This window comes from Lingula anatina, chromosome 1 (genome assembly GCF_051362555.1).
Source record: "Lingula anatina isolate TDL-2025a chromosome 1, LinAna3.0, whole genome shotgun sequence".
NCBI classification, from domain to species: domain Eukaryota; kingdom Metazoa; phylum Brachiopoda; class Lingulata; order Lingulida; family Lingulidae; genus Lingula; species Lingula anatina.
In genome coordinates, this window is record NC_141767.1 from 17,294,104 (window position 1) to 17,309,818 (window position 15,715).

At 37.0% G+C, this 15,715-nt stretch overlaps 2 protein-coding genes across 5 annotated transcripts in view; one reads left to right on the forward strand and one right to left on the reverse strand.

The window, feature by feature from the left end:
* LOC106178182 (lipoxygenase homology domain-containing protein 1) overlaps positions 1 to 4,909 on the reverse strand; it is a 35,278-nt gene extending 30,369 nt beyond the window's left edge. The window contains exon 1 of the mRNA XM_087000093.1: positions 4,891 to 4,909. The gene's annotated coding sequence lies outside the window, so the exon portion shown is untranslated. The remainder of the gene's footprint in view (positions 1 to 4,890) is intronic.
* LOC106178183 (uncharacterized) lies at positions 88 to 14,624 on the forward strand. Of its 4 annotated transcripts, none has more exons than XM_013561263.3 (12): positions 88 to 184; positions 5,507 to 5,753; positions 6,012 to 6,076; positions 6,312 to 8,253; positions 8,456 to 8,592; positions 8,904 to 8,952; positions 9,303 to 9,405; positions 9,868 to 9,946; positions 10,265 to 10,402; positions 10,963 to 11,102; positions 11,430 to 11,581; positions 11,996 to 14,624. In XM_013561263.3, the coding sequence occupies exons 2-12, from the start codon at positions 5,561 to 5,563 to the stop codon at positions 13,108 to 13,110; spliced, it is 4,113 nt and encodes a 1,370-aa protein (XP_013416717.2). In that variant the 5' UTR covers positions 88 to 184; positions 5,507 to 5,560; the 3' UTR covers positions 13,111 to 14,624. The 4 variants fall into 4 exon arrangements, with proteins under 4 accessions (XP_013416717.2, XP_013416716.2, XP_086856220.1 ...); XM_013561262.3 differs by lacking the exon at positions 88 to 184 and adding an exon at positions 353 to 528; XM_087000094.1 differs by lacking the exon at positions 88 to 184 and adding an exon at positions 3,971 to 4,026.
* The last annotated feature ends 1,091 nt before the right edge of the window (positions 14,625 to 15,715 follow it).

Here is a 15,715-nt window from a genome sequence, read left to right on the forward strand (position 1 = left end):
AAATCCAAATATAATAGGAGGACGTTCAGCATGTGAAATATTCAATGTTTGTATCGATGACAACAACTGCTCTGCGCCTGCGTAAATATGCATGCTTCTGAATAGCAAACATCCGGTTATTTTATGAAATAAAGAATAAGGTTTCTTGATGTGAAACAAGATCCCGAACAAAGTTGTGAAATTCGTAAGTACTTTACAAACAATTCAACATAAATTCATATATTATGTATAGATTTCTGTAACAGAAGTATCATGCAGTTTTCTTTACTGCAACTGTGAATTTTAACGCAGTGCTTAGTCAACAGCTGCATTCACCTTCTCCAAACAAGCGCCTCGATTTCGAAAAGTCAAACCAATCGAAGTAGCATGCAAAAATGTACTGAAGCGTTGTGATACATCCTTCTTCAGTTATATTGCTTGTTTACGTCATATTTAACAAAAATCTTGCACTTTCATTTTAAGTCTAGATAATACTTTCAATGTTTCTTCTTCGCAATATTTATCCTGCACCGAAGGATTTCCAAAAACGTGAGTAGATCTGAATATATAACGGATGAAGGATTTAACTGTTTCAGACGAGTGTCGCTCTAAAAACAAGGAAGACACGGGCGGATGTTACTGAAACTAGTACCACTTTGCAACTTTTTCTAAAAAGATTAATCATATTCAACAATCTACTGATCGATCCCGACAATTCTTTGCCCTCTGCACCATGTACTCCACCTCCAACAATCGCGGTTGTAGTGTAGAAAACTGCTTAGTTACTGTAGTTGGATTTTTTTTTATTTTAATTTATTCCCTGGGAAGTACCTCTCTGCCGACCAAAGTAGTCAGGCTTGTAGTCAGGGAATGTTTGGGGAGCCGAAAAAAACAACCTTTTGCTAGGAAAAGGTTCCCTCTGGGTAAAATTTTATCTAATGTTTCATGGTAAAAGGTCCACTTTTTCAGATAAAGAACCCCCTTTTTGAAATAGCTGGCTACGGGCCTGGTAGTCTTTTGTCATAGTAAAATATATTAGTAAGTAAAAGGAAGCAGCATATGGCAGCTGTAACTATTGTAGTACCAGTAGAATATGAAGTCAACGGAATGTGAAGTAGAATCATCTGGAATCAGCAGAATGTGCTGAGTCAGCAAAATTGGATGAAAATGAATCGGCAAAATCTGTAGTCAGTGCTCAGAATGTGGAGTCAGCAAATTCTGGTTAACAAACTTGGCTGTCCCATATTTTCTCTGTGTCCAGAGGATGAAAGAAGTGAGCAATGATTATGTAAAGCAGTAACCAGGTAAAACTTCACCTGAAGTCAGTAGAATCTAATAGAATCAGCAGAATGTGCTGAGTCAGCAAAATTAGATGACAATGAATCAGCAAAATCTGTAGTCAGTGCTCAGAATGTGGAGTCAACAAAATCTGTTTAACAAACTTGGCTGTCTCATATTTTCTCTGTGTCCAGAGGATGAAAGAAGTGAGCAATGATTATGTAAAGCAGTAACCAGGTAAAACTTCACCTGAAGTCAGTAGAATCTAATAGAATCAGCAGAATGTGCTGAATCAGCAAAAGTAGATGAAAATGAATCAGCAAAATCTGTAGTCAGTACTCTGAATGTGGAGTAAGCAAAATCTGGTTAACAAACTTGGCTGTCTCATATTTTCTCTGTGTCCAGAGGATGAAAGAAGTGAGCAATGATTATGTAAAGCAGTAACCAGGTAAAACTTCACCTGAAGTCAGTAGAATCTAATAGAATCAGCAGAATGTGCTGAATCAGCAAAAGTAGATGAAAATGAATCAGCAAAATCTGTAGTCAGTACTCTGAATGTGGAGTAAGCAAAATCTGGTTAACAAACTTGGCTGTCTCATATTTTCTCTGTGTCCAGAGGATGAAAGAAGTGAGCAATGATTATGTAAAGCAGTAACCAGGTAAAACTTCACCTGAAGTCAGTAGAATTTGATAGAATCAGCAGAATGTGCTGAGACAGCAAAATTATATGACAATGAATCAGCAAAATCTGTAGTCAGTGCTCAGAATGTGGAGTGAGCAAAATCTGGTTAACAAACTTGGCTGTCCCATATTTTCTCTGTGTCCAGAGGATGAAAGAAGTGAGCAATGATTATGTAAAGCAGTAACCAGGTAAAACTTCACCTGAAGTCAGTAGAATTTGATAGAATCAGCAAAATGTGCTGAGTCAGCAAAATTAGATGACAGTGAATCAGCAAAATCTGTAGTCAGTGCTCAGAATATGGAGTCAACAAAATCTGGTTAACAAAATTGGCTGTCCCATATTTTCTCTGTGTCCAGAGGATGAAAGAAGTGAGCAATGATTATGTAAAGCAGTAACCAGGTAAAACTTCACCTGAAGTCAGTAGAATCTAATAGAATCAGCAGAATGCGCTGAGTCAGCAAAAGTAGATGAAAATGAATCAGCAAAATCTGCAGTCAGTGCTCTGAATGTGGAGTCAGCAAAATCTGGTTAACAAACTTGGCTGTCCCATATTTTCTCTGTGTCCAGAGGATGAAAGAAGTGAGCAATGATTATGTAAAGCAGTAACCAGGTAAAACTTCACCTGAAGTCAGTAGAATCTAATAGAATCAGCAGAATGTGCTGAGTCAGCAAAATTAGATGACAATGAATCAGCAAAATCTGTAGTCAGTGCTCAGAATGTGGAGTCAACAAAATCTGTTTAACAAACTTGGCTGTCTCATATTTTCTCTGTGTCCAGAGGATGAAAGAAGTGAGCAATGATTATGTAAAGCAGTAACCAGGTAAAACTTCACCTGAAGTCAGTAGAATCTAATAGAATCAGCAGAATGTGCTGAGACAGCAAAATTATATGACAATGAATCAGCAAAATCTGTAGTCAGTGCTCAGAATGTGGAGTGAGCAAAATCTGGTTAACAAACTTGGCTGTCCCATATTTTCTCTGTGTCCAGAGGATGAAAGAAGTGAGCAATGATTATGTAAAGCAGTAACCAGGTAAAACTTCACCTGAAGTCAGTAGAATCTAATAGAATCAGCAGAATGTGCTGAGACAGCAAAATTATATGACAATGAATCAGCAAAATCTGTAGTCAGTGCTCAGAATGTGGAGTGAGCAAAATCTGGTTAACAAACTTGGCTGTCCCATATTTTCTCTGTGTCCAGAGGATGAAAGAAGTGAGCAATGATTATGTAAAGCAGTAACCAGGTAAAACTTCACCTGAAGTCAGTAGAATTTGATAGAATCAGCAAAATGTGCTGAGTCAGCAAAATTAGATAACAATGAATCAGCAAAATCTGTAGTCAGTGCTCAGAATGTGGAGTCAACAAAATCTGGTAAACAAACTTGGCTGTCCCATATTTTCTCTGTGTCCAGAGGATGAAAGAAGTGAGCAATGATTATGTAAAGCAGTAACCAGGTAAAACTTCACCTGAAGTCAGTAGAATCTAATAGAATCAGCAGAATGTGCTGAGTCAGCAAAATTAGATGACAATGAATCAGCAAAATCTGTAGTCAGTGCTCAGAATGTGGAGTCAACAAAATCTGGTAAACAAACTTGGCTGTCTCATATTTTCTCTGTGTCCAGAGGATGAAAGAAGTGAGCAATGATTATGTAAAGCAGTAACCAGGTAAAACTTCACCTGAAGTCAGTAGAATCTAATAGAATCAGCAGAATGTGCTGAATCAGCAAAAGTAGATGAAAATGAATCAGCAAAATCTGTAGTCAGTACTCTGAATGTGGAGTAAGCAAAATCTGGTTAACAAACTTGGCTGTCTCATATTTTCTCTGTGTCCAGAGGATGAAAGAAGTGAGCAATGATGATGTAAAGCAGTAACCAGGTAAAACTTCACCTGAAGTCAGTAGAATTTGATAGAATCAGCAGAATGTGCTGAGGCAGCAAAATTATATGACAATGAATCAGCAAAATCTGTAGTCAGTGCTCAGAATGTGGAGTGAGCAAAATCTGGTTAACAAACTTGGCTATCCCATATTTTCTCTGTGTCCAGAGGATGAAAGAAGTGAGCAATGATTATGTAAAGCAGTAACCAGGTAAAACTTCACCTTAAGTCAGTAGAATCTAATAGAATCAGCAGAATGTGCTGAGTCAGCAAAAGTAGATCAAAATGAATCAGCAAAATCTGCAGTCAGTGCTCTGAATGTGGAGTCAGCAAAATCTGGTTAACAAACTTGGCTGTCCCATATTTTCTCTGTGTCCAGAGGATGAAAGAAGTGAACAATGATTATGTAAAGCAGTAACCAGGTAAAACTTCACCTGGTTATAGCTAGGTCACAATCAATTGAATGTTATGCAATGTTAGGATCCACATGTTTTTTACAATATTCATCATCATTAACTATGGTTTGGTTAATCCTGACAAGCCATTGTGCTCTGCACCATGTACTTCACCTCCAACAATTGCAGTTGTAGTGTAGAAAACTACTGCATAGTCACTGTAGTTAGATTTTTTAATTTAAATTTATTCCCTGGGAAAACCCCCTCTGCTGACAAACGTAGTCGCACTCCTAGCCAGGGAGGTTTCGGGGTCCGTAAAGGTCCCAGGGGCCAAGAAAAGGTCCCCTCTGGGTAATATTTTATACACCATTTCATGGGAAAAGGTCAGAAAAGAACACCCTTCTTGAAATTCCTGGCTACGGGCCTGGTAGTCTTTTGTCAGTCACGGTAAAATATATCAGTAAGTAAGTTGAAGCAGCATGTGACAGCCGTTACCGTAGTAGTGCCAATAGAATAAGAAGTTAGATGAATATGAATCGGCAAAATCTGTAGTCAGTGCTCAGAATGTGGAGTCAGCAAAATCTGGTTATCAAACTTGGCTGTCTCATATTTTCTCTGTGTCCAGAGGATGACAGAAGTGAGCAATGATTATGTAGAGCAGTAACCAGGTTAAACTTCACCTGAAGTCAGTAAAATCTGATGGAATCAGCAGAATATGCTTAGTCAGCAGAATAAGATGAATGAGCAGCAGCAAAATCTGTAGTCAGTGCTCAGAACATGTAAGCAGAGTCAGCATAATCTGATCAAAATACTTGGCTGTCCCATAACTTCTCTGTGTCCAGTGGACGGTAGTCTAATTGAGCAATGTAGAACAGTTACCAGGTAAAACTTCACCTGGTTACAGGTCACAGCCAGTTGAACACTACTCACAACACTATATATACTGGCACACAGTTACTCTCATGCAGAACAGTACATGTCTATAGTACATGCCTAATGATTATTAGTTTTCTTTTGTCTAGAGAGAGAGATAAGTGTCTGGAATTGTTTTTCTTTGAGAATTAAAAACTAAAATAAACAACAGTGCAACTTAGCATCAAATTAAGCAGATTTAGAGATTTAATGGAGAGAAGGATCAGAGGCTACTTCCCTTTATATAACGGGAATGTTTCTCATCTTAACTCCCCACCATCATTACCCCCTGCACCAGTAATACTGGCATCTATACTTCCCAGCAGTTTAGATTTTCTGGTGAAAATTCAGAATGTGATAATAAAACATTTATCTTAATTTCAGATTCTCTGGCTGCCTAAATGAATTGCCTGGTGATATTTCTCCCCTTATTTCAACATGACTGACCTAAGTCTAAGGAAGCAGAAACTGGTGAAAGAACTTCATGGCATCTTCTCTCTTGTTGAGCAACATGTCCTTGAGGACTTGGTCCATAACATGTGTACTCAATACCCAGAGTCAGATGATAAGGAGATTCTGTTCATTTGCTCAAATCATTTGCTGAACAACATTGCCATGGAAACTGATGACAGTAAGTATAATTAAGCCTTCATAAAACGGCCTCAGAAATATTTTTGCCTATTGAATACTGAACAGTTGCATCAGGTAAAATAATAGTTGGGTGATTTTTAAACATTTAGTGTCTTTCGTTTTTTAGCAACATCACTAGCCCAAGGTTTATCACAATTAAAGGAATGATCCTGATAAACATACATTGAGTTATAAAATAATATTGTGATGAATACAGATTGTGTGACTAACATTGCTGGTATTACTGATTTTTATTTAGGTAATTCCAGTAGTGCCAATACAGTTGTAAAAGAATGTGGGCAGAAACAACAAGTGGATGAGGTGGTAAGTGTAAATAACTTAGGCAGTATTCAAAGAATACTTTTATGTACACTGTATGCTATTTTATTTGATTGGAATATTTTTGACGAGGAGTTCATTGGAAAAGTTTTTACTAAGAAATTGGTGTTGTGCCAATTCTTGGGCACTAAGAAGAAAAATATATTTAAAAATAGTTGTTGAGTTTCAACATGTGTTTTGTGCTGTATTGGTATTAAGTGTTTTATCATTTTTTCCTCAGTTGTCCATATTCCCAGACGCTGACCAAGGGTGGATCCTGCAGCAGTTAACTATAAACGCAAACCACAGGGGTTTTGATGTGCAAACTTTGATCAACAGAATGCTGGAGAACAAATATCCAAAGAATTTAAAACCCCCACACACTGGAGCAGCCTCTCTGAAGCCAGCGCACTCAACTAGTGAACAAAATTCAGAAGCACACAAGAGACTTGTAAGTGGTTTAAATTTAGCTGCTAACGAACCCGGTGTGGTTGGTGCTTCTGTTGTGCCTGACAAACCAAACACTGTGCAGGACTCAGCTTCTCCAGCATGGGGGAGGACAGGTCAAATGATGTCCAGTGATGTCCAGATTCCAAATGATGTCCAGTTACAGGCTGGAAGCAGTGGTGCGAGTTTGTCATCCCCTGCAACCAACAACAAAGAAAGAATGGGCAGGAAAAGCTGGAGGCAAGAGGGGCATTCCCCAAAGCGCATATTGGAAAATCAGGGCCAAGAGCATGCCTTTAAACATGGTTCAGAATCAACCTTGATTAGAAAAAGACTGAAAGTGAAACCACACACGCCTGTATCATCTTCATGTGGGAAAAATACTGAGCAGTCAGCAAACTTACAGATGGATAGTAGTTTGCACCTTGGTCAGCCATCTAATGGTCATCAGAAGAGTGATGAGTTCGGGTCATTATTCCAGTCATTATTCCCTCCACATAAGCATAAGGTTCCAAGTGCCAACAATAATACCACCGTTTTAAAGCAAAGAGAAGTAATGCAGCAAATGAAAAGGTTACAGGAAATATTATCTTCACATGAAAGCCCTTCTTTGCACCAAAATTCTGCTTGGCATAGAATTTTTACTCCGCAGAATGCACCAACATCATCTAATTCCACTCATGGACTACCCTGTTTACATCACAGTCAAAGACAACATCACCATTCTACTGCTGAGAAATGCACCCTTACTCCAGATTGCAATTGCCTGGTTGGCAAGAAAAAACTTGTTAAGGGGCTATTTGATGGGAAGTCAAATCAGTGTTCGCCTATGAGAAGAACAATGCCAGTTGGGGCCGAGAGTGGAAGTCAAAGACCTGCGACCAAGCCACTGAGGTCAGAGGCAGAATTACAAGGGCTAAAGGTCAGACCACCAAGGTTGGAGAATTCGACATCTTCGGCAGGGCCTAGCACTAGTAGGTCAGTTAGCTCAACAATAAACCCCAGTCGTTCCAATGAGCAGCATGACAATGATCCCAAAGAAAGCCTGTTGAGTGAAAGCCGAAATCTAAGGTCGGAGATCAGATTACAAGGTGGGAAAGACGTGCCACCTAGGCATAAGAATTCAACATTATCATTAGCAGCATCCAGTACTAGTAGATCAAACAGTCAGATAATTGAACAGAGAGGTTTTGATGAACTGAATGATAGTGATTCCAAGGACAGTTTGTTTTCTCTCGAACCATCTTCTGCTGAATCATCTTCAGATGATGACTGTCTCCCTGATCTTGAACCACAGAAAGGGGCATCAACCACCTCAAAAGTGAATCATGCACCTGCGGGTGCAAATCAGAGGTCTTTAGGCAGTCAAGTGGCCAAAGGACACAACTTTGATAAAAGCGATATTTTTTCAACCATAAGTGTTCCCAAAGCAAGTGTCATGCACAATGTGCCTGGCATACAAAATGAACCTAGTAGTAGAAGTCCACGCTCTTTTGTAGTACTTGATCTTACAGAGGATGATGGCACTACCATGACAGTGGAAACAACTGATATGGTACATGTAAGTGGAAGTCATCTGTTGGCAGGGCAAGAAAAATCTCCACTGGTAGATAAAGAGAGCAACAGTAACCAAATAGATGGTGTGGCAGGAGTTGACAGAGCTGGTGGTGAAAGTATGATACAAGAAGATGCTGAATATGGTAGTGATGATGGGAATATATCACCTCTGGATCCAGGTATTGGCAGTATTTATGTTTTTCTCCCCCCTCTCTGTGTCACATTCTGTTTTACAGTTTTCATTATGATTGTTGTCCTGGAAGAAAACCAAGAGATTGAATAAGGTTTGGAAATGAATGTAACTTATGTCTGAATGTTTCTTGCATATTTTCTTGTACCTGAAGCAACATGTTGAGTTTTCACATTTCATCATGATTCTAGATTCCTTTGAGATGCCGTGTGAGAGTTGCAGTAGGAGGGAGGCAATTAAAAAACTGATCCAGTGTTTTGATGGTCACCTTTCCTGTGCCAGGTGTGTACAAGATGAGGCCAAGGAAGCAATTACCGGAGATAAAAAGGTAAAGTGTTTGATATTTTTCATTGCCAGTAATTTCAGTACTATATATAGATAAATGTGCATTTTAAAAATAATGTACCCTTTGCCAAATATTTAAGTTCCTCTGATAACACTATTTATACTAGTAGTTTCATAAATATTATTAAGACTTTTTGTGAAAAAAATACCTGGCTTTTACAAAAATAACCATTCAAAAATGTTATATTAAAATATCTATGCTCAGGGATCAAGACTATATTGACCTGTTCATTCATAAACTCTTAAGAACTCATTTCTCGCTAAGTATAACTCATTACCTGCATTGCTTTTCAGGGTTTATTGAAATGCCCTAAGGATGGTTGTGATTGTCTAATGCCAAAAGGTGAGTATATTTTTGTTGCTTGCAAATTATTGTATTGTTGACAGTAATGTAAGCTACTTTTAATAATTATAATCGATAAGGTAAATGTACAAAATGTTAACTGCTTTTCTGCCAGGTTGCTTCTCAATTTATACTTAGCAACAATTTTTTGGCACATAGCAAGCATTTAGTCCAGCAATCTGTCTTTTTACTACATATAATTACAAATAAAATATTAGGTTTTGGAATCGTGGTTATTAAAATTATTGAATTTTATGTTATAAGAACATAATGCTTTGGACATTATTTGTCATGACAATTAAATAACATGAAGAAAAACATATAATTTACCTGACTGAAATGTTTTGTAGAATTGCTAACATCTGTGCTGCCCGAGATGGTGTTGGACCTGCTGGAAGAACAGAGACTGAAAGCAGAGAGGGAACAAATTGTTTGTATGGATGGCATAGTTCAGTAAGTATCATAGATAACACCTGCTGGGTAACAAAATACTCTTATTATGAAACAGGTTTAGGGTAAATTTCATGAGTTGAAAAATATGTTTTGATAACTCTTTGTAGATAAAATTATTCTGATGATAAGCAAGTTGACGAGTAGAAAGTTGATAAAAGCAACATGCATTTTATGGACAGAAATTGATTGATTTACTCTATATGCTATGGTATGTCCTGCCTAATTCTTGTTAGGCATTGTAGTTTTACTTCACAATAATAAAAAGGTTTTGTTTATCTTTGAAACAATCAAAAGTTTTTCAGAAATCTAAATATTGGTAATTTTTAAATTGTGTTATTCATATCAGTGTGCAGTTGCTTTTCATTTGATATTATTATTCTTCATCAGGATGGACACATTTTTTGTATAGGCTTGCATTGTTTTAAATAGAGGCAGTGCAATGCTTTATTGCATTTGTTACAGATGTCCATTTTGTGAATATGCAGCAGAGTTGGATGCAGCTGTGAGGGTGTTTGCTTGCCAGAACACTGGTTGTTTTAAGGTATGAAAATGCTTAAACACAATTGAAAGTATAATAATAGTTAAAGATAATTAAAAAAATATTTTTAAAAAATTAAAATACATAAAATCTAATATATTTATTTTTATTTAATTATTTAATTTTTTTGAGTGACAACCATTTTCAGAAGGTATTTTAATGAAGTTAAGAAATAGTTTATTAATTGATAAGAGCATTTTGTAAACCATTTTAATGCTTTAAATGATAATTTAATTACATACAGTAGCAGTGTAACTAAGTTTTCAATGGGATATTTTAGCAGCTGAAAATGTGGTAAATGAGGCTGGTTTTCCATTTTAGGAAAGCTGCAGATACTGCAAAAGTGAAATGTCGATTGGAAACCACACAAACTGTGGCAATGCCCAGCACATACCAGTGAATGAAGCTGGAACTACCAGAGAACCTGACACCTGGGAGGAAGCTGATACAAAAGAGAAGGTAGACATTTCTAACATAGTTAATACCATAGTAGAGGTCAGGAACAAAAAACCCAAATATGGGGAGCCTTGCCTATATATACGCTAAACATGAATGCCTGTTATACTACACCACATTGAGTCTTTAGATCTCAACTTCTTCCTTGGTGTTAGCTACATTGCTTGTCTTCTTTGCACTGGTGTATATTGCATTCACCTCACAGACTCTTGGTTTATCAAGTTAAAAAGTTTTAGAAAAAAAGTTGCATTGTTTGTTCATCGTAATATCATGTACATGTAATTTTCCTGTGAAAAATTGCCATCCTGTTGAGAAAGAAGACTGAAGTGTTTTTATCTTTGGAAAAATAAGATTCCAGTAGGTAGTAATGTCATTACTTTATAATTTTAAAAAATCCTGGTTAATTTCTTTAATTAGGTAGATTTTTTTATTTGGGATACAGTTGCAGTTTAAGTTAAGGTCATTGAAGCCAGTGTTGGATGAGTTTCTTTGTTAACATAGAATTGAAATGATTGTCTTATGATGAGTAACATTAAAATACATCTTGTGCATGGTCTTGGCAGGGCTTTGCATTAGTCCCAGTGGAAAAATCTAAAGAAGAATATAAAAAAGTGGAAAAATTGTTCTTGCGAACTCTCCCGAGATGCACTATTCTGTCCATTCAGAGGTTACAGAATCCAAAACTATGGCAAACGTATAGTCTGTAAGTTGTTACTATATTTAGCAGTTAATTATTTAATCAGCCTTCGGACTTTCAATAATATCTAACACATTAGAATACATAAAAAAAAAATTTGTGTGTATATGTGTATATTGTAAAAGATGGACCCATTTAAGGTAAACTTCTAAGATGATCTGTCAGTTAAAGGTATCATGCCTGTTACTCAAAAATACCAACTTGAGACTGTTGATCTTTAGAGTTGTAGGGTTATTCTGCTTCAATCAACAATGTGCACAAAAACAAATGTGCAACCCAAAGATGTGTGTATTGCATGTACTAAAATGCAACCTATGTGCATGTTTTCTTCAGTCAGAGGACACATATGCTGGAAGAAAATGGACTACAGAACCTTAATGAGATGAGGCTGTTTCATGGCACACATCAGGCAAATATTGATGCAATTTGCAGACAAAACTTGGACTGGAGACTGTATGGGAGGAATGGATCTGTATATGGACAAGGTATTTAACAGTGCATATCTTAAGGAACAGTGCATATCTTAGGGGTCGTCAATATCTGTATATATGGACAAGGTATTTAACAGTGCATATCTTAGGGGTCGTCAATAAAACATTCCTGTACATTTGGTTACACTCAAAGTGAATTGAAAACCAAGATCACTCAATAGTGTACTACCCCCTACTGCTCGAGGAGGCGTGTCTTTCAGTTTATCTAACTGGTATTCAGCAAAAGTCCAGGTGGAATTGGTTCAATAAATGTAGAAGGATAGTTTTATTAGGAATGCCCCCTTATATGCTACTGAACCATTATGCCATTAAGTTTAAAAAAGCATAATTACACAGTGTATTTATGTGTATGTAATATTTGTTTGGGCTAAAGGGTAGAATTAAGGTATATTTGACTTTGTTTTCCAGGCACATATTTTGCCAGAGATGCCAGTTATTCCAACAAGTATAGTTTTCCTTTTCATGGTGCACATGGCTTGTCAACGTTAATCAGAAAAGTCAGAAGTGGGCATGGCTTCAGGCATGGAGTTACAGCAAACAAAATATTTACACAGACCAACCAAGGTCCTCTGGTGGTTAATGGTATTGCACAAACCAACCAAAATGTGGGTTCCAATCCTAGTGCTATGCAGACAAACCAAGGAACAATTTCTAATCATGGATTTATGCAGACCAACCAGGGTGCAGCTGTCAATTCTGGATTTGTGCAGAACAACCAGGGTGCAGCTGTCAATTCTGGATTTGTGCAGAACAACCAGGGTGCAGCTGTCAATCCTGGATTTGTGCAGAACAACCAGGGTGCAGCTGTCAATTCTGTATTTGTGCAGAACAACCAGGGTGCAGCTGTCAATTCTGGATTTGTGCAGAACAACCAGGGAGCAGTTTTTAATTCTGGATTTGCACAGACCAATCAGGGAGGAGCTTTTAATTCTGGATTTGCACAGACTAACCAAGGTGATAGGTTTTCACTTCTGTTAGGGTTGCCCCAGGGTCAAAGAGATGCAAGACAAGGCAATGCAGTTGCGACAGATGCGAACAAGCAAAGCCATATGGCCAATCTCCAAGGAAGAAATATCCCTAAGGGATACACATTAAGTCTTCCTTCACCTGGCATGTCTCAGCAGTCTGCTTCTACATCTGCCAACCATGCTGGACCCTCAGGCCTTTCTTCTGGTAGCAACAGCCAGACAATATCACTGGGGCAGGCGTTTCATGACCTTTTCCAGCAGTCTGCAGCACGTTTCCACACCAGGCAACAAGCCACAGCCGTTGCTGCTGTTCACCATGGAAACATGGGGCAATGTGAGACAGAGACCGGAGGGCCTAGGTATATGTTTGTGGTACGCGTCCTTGTGGGGAGATACACTAGGGGAGATATATCCATGAGGAGACCACCCCCAATCCCTGGTGATCCGCATAATAGTCAGTATAATTCATGTGTGGACAATCCGAATGACCCCACCATTTATGTGATCTTTGAAAAGTCTCAGTGTTACCCGGAGTATATCATTGAATACAAGTAGTTTCAGATGTATATGGATGTGGTATGAAAAAAGTGTTAGGTAATTACGGAAACAGGATTTCATGTTACATATTCAGATAAATACTTTTATTCACTTAATTTGCATGGATCATATGCAACATTTAATCAGATTAAGATTTTAACTCAAATGTTACATCATGACTTTTAACTTTCTTCATACATGTGGGAGGATATTATCATAAATGTTATACCTTTGCAGTGTTCATACAGGTTTGAAAGTGCTTTAATTTAGCTTTGCTCCCTATATTCAGTATACAGCCTTAAAAAGAGTTTGAATTTATCACCTTGTCATCATCAAGACCAAAATGTGTAAGGCCTTAGGTGCACCCAGGCTTTGACATCTGCTCTCCATTTCACACTAGCTTAATTTTGCCACCTTGCCTCCTGTATGATGCAACTTGTCCATTCCCTGATGTCATCCTTTGGGTCCTCATAGGCATCCCTTGAAACTTTTTTCTGCTGTAGCAGCTTTGAATTAAAAATTCTTTTGACATCTCTTTTTATTTGATGTCCAAAGAACCTTAGTTTTCTCTCCATGATAGTATTTATAAAAGGATTAGGGGTCTTAGAGTCCTAGTAATTTTGGTCTTTTTTCTGTCCAGCTGATACCCAGCAATCTCCTTTAATTTAAAAACCATGATCTTTTTCTTCATTTTTTTTCTGATAAAATCCAACTCTTGCACCTGTACATTAAATGCACTTAAAACGCATTGAGCTCATTAGTTGGATCTTGTATATATTAGATGAATTTTCCTCACTCTCCAGTTTTGCCAATGCACTCTTAACTGCTCCAAATCTTCTTTTTAACTGTAACTCACTTATTGCATTTTCAGTGAAGGTAGCACCTAAGTGTTTGAATTCTTTGACATGTTCTAGGTCTTATCCATTCAGTTGTACTTTTTGGTGTTTACAATGCCCTAGCTTACCTGTAATCATAGCTTTACTTTTCTCTGCACTTATTTCCATGAAATATTTCTTTGATGTTGAATCTAATCTGGCAGTCAAATTCAAAAGTTCCTCCAGATCCTGTAATTTCAAACCTCTTTCATTGTACCAGTACCTACTCCATATTTTCCTGCAATGCTTTCCCAATTTTCATTCTGCATGTAACAAATCTTTGCATTCCAGTCACCTTGTAAATCATCACCTTGGAATTTTGTCAAAAAAATTTTAATTTGGCAGTTTCTGACAGTAATTTGCTTAAAGACAATAACTTTCGGAAGAGAGGTTTACCTTGTTTTGGACATTATGTTATTTTATTCTTTTCATAATTCACAGTACTTCATAAATTGTTTCATCACTGTGTAAAAATGCAAAGCTCACATGGTGTCTTTTTTTCCCTCTTGTATGTACACGTATAGTGTAAAGTAGTACATATTTATTTATAATATTTCACTATGTTTAGGCAGAATGTTAGGCCTATCCTTTGTTCCTTTATTTATGGTTATATTATGCTTAAATTGTATGGAATAAATGGATTGGCATTTATAAAAAGTTGTGTACTATTTTTAAAGCTTTTAAAAAGATTTTTTCAATAGTCCCAGCAAACCAGAAAATTCAATTTATATCAGGAACACTGGTCTTTAAGACAATTTACAAATGACCCGTCACTATTAACTAAATCATTGACAAACCTGACCTCTGCCTTAATACAATGTTTGTAAAAAGTTTTCTTTAGAAGGTGGCTATTAAGAGATTATTTCCACTGTCAAATGTTATATTGTCAACTCCACCCATGCATTTACAAAAAATTACAACTTCATCCAAACTTAATTGATCAAGATAATTTTCGAACTAGTACTATGAATCAGTCCTGCAAGTTATAAAGCAAAATGTGACATGGTTTTCATGTTATTTGTATAACAGTAGATGAAATATGCTGAAAAAGAGAAAAAAAAAACAGCAAAACTTTATGGAAAAATGGTCTGATCAAGCTGATTTTTGAAGTCCACTTGTATTTTATAAATATTCATGAGTTTCGTAAGTTTGAAGACCAAAGGTAAAACGATTTTCCACTCATCTTGTTATCACTGAAATTGCATGGGAACGACAGAGATGACAAACGCAGGTGATGGCTCCCATCTCCCATGAAAATGCACAAATTCCCAGACTTCAATAGTAACTTTTCTCATCATTTCTTTGGTTTGGGAAATATCAAGCATTTTATTTTTTATTTTTTAATTTGGACAGGGGTGCATTGTGACTAATGCCATACCATACTAGTGCCGTACTAATGCCATACCTAGGCCAGTGCACTGACAGTGCCCAAAATTTAAGTGGATCAAGTTGTGACCTAAATCCAATAGAGGTATTCTTTAAATGGTCATATACATTGGCTACTCAATATGTTACCAGTAGATTATTCTTCATTGTGATGATCAACTCATTTTTGCCAAAAATAGTTACTTTATTATACTTGTTATTCATGCCCCTAAGACATTAAACAGACAGACTTGTTAGGATAAATGTTATACACTTGATTATACAATAGTACAAATTAATAGCAATAGTAATATTACTAGGTGTTTTTAAAAATCATTTTTCTGGAATATAAACATGGACTTTTATCAATTATAAGATATCGA

Excerpts from the sequence above, each read along its gene's own strand:
- LOC106178183 (XM_013561263.3), top strand. The coding sequence starts at position 5,561 with ATGACTGACCTAAGTCTAAGGAAGCAGAAACTGGTGAAAGAACTTCAT. Across the intron at positions 9,947-10,264 it reads AGAACACTGGTTGTTTTAAG|GAAAGCTGCAGATACTGCAA; the intron begins GTATGAAAATGC and ends TTTCCATTTTAG. Across the intron at positions 11,103-11,429 it reads CTATGGCAAACGTATAGTCT|TCAGAGGACACATATGCTGG; the intron begins GTAAGTTGTTAC and ends TGTTTTCTTCAG.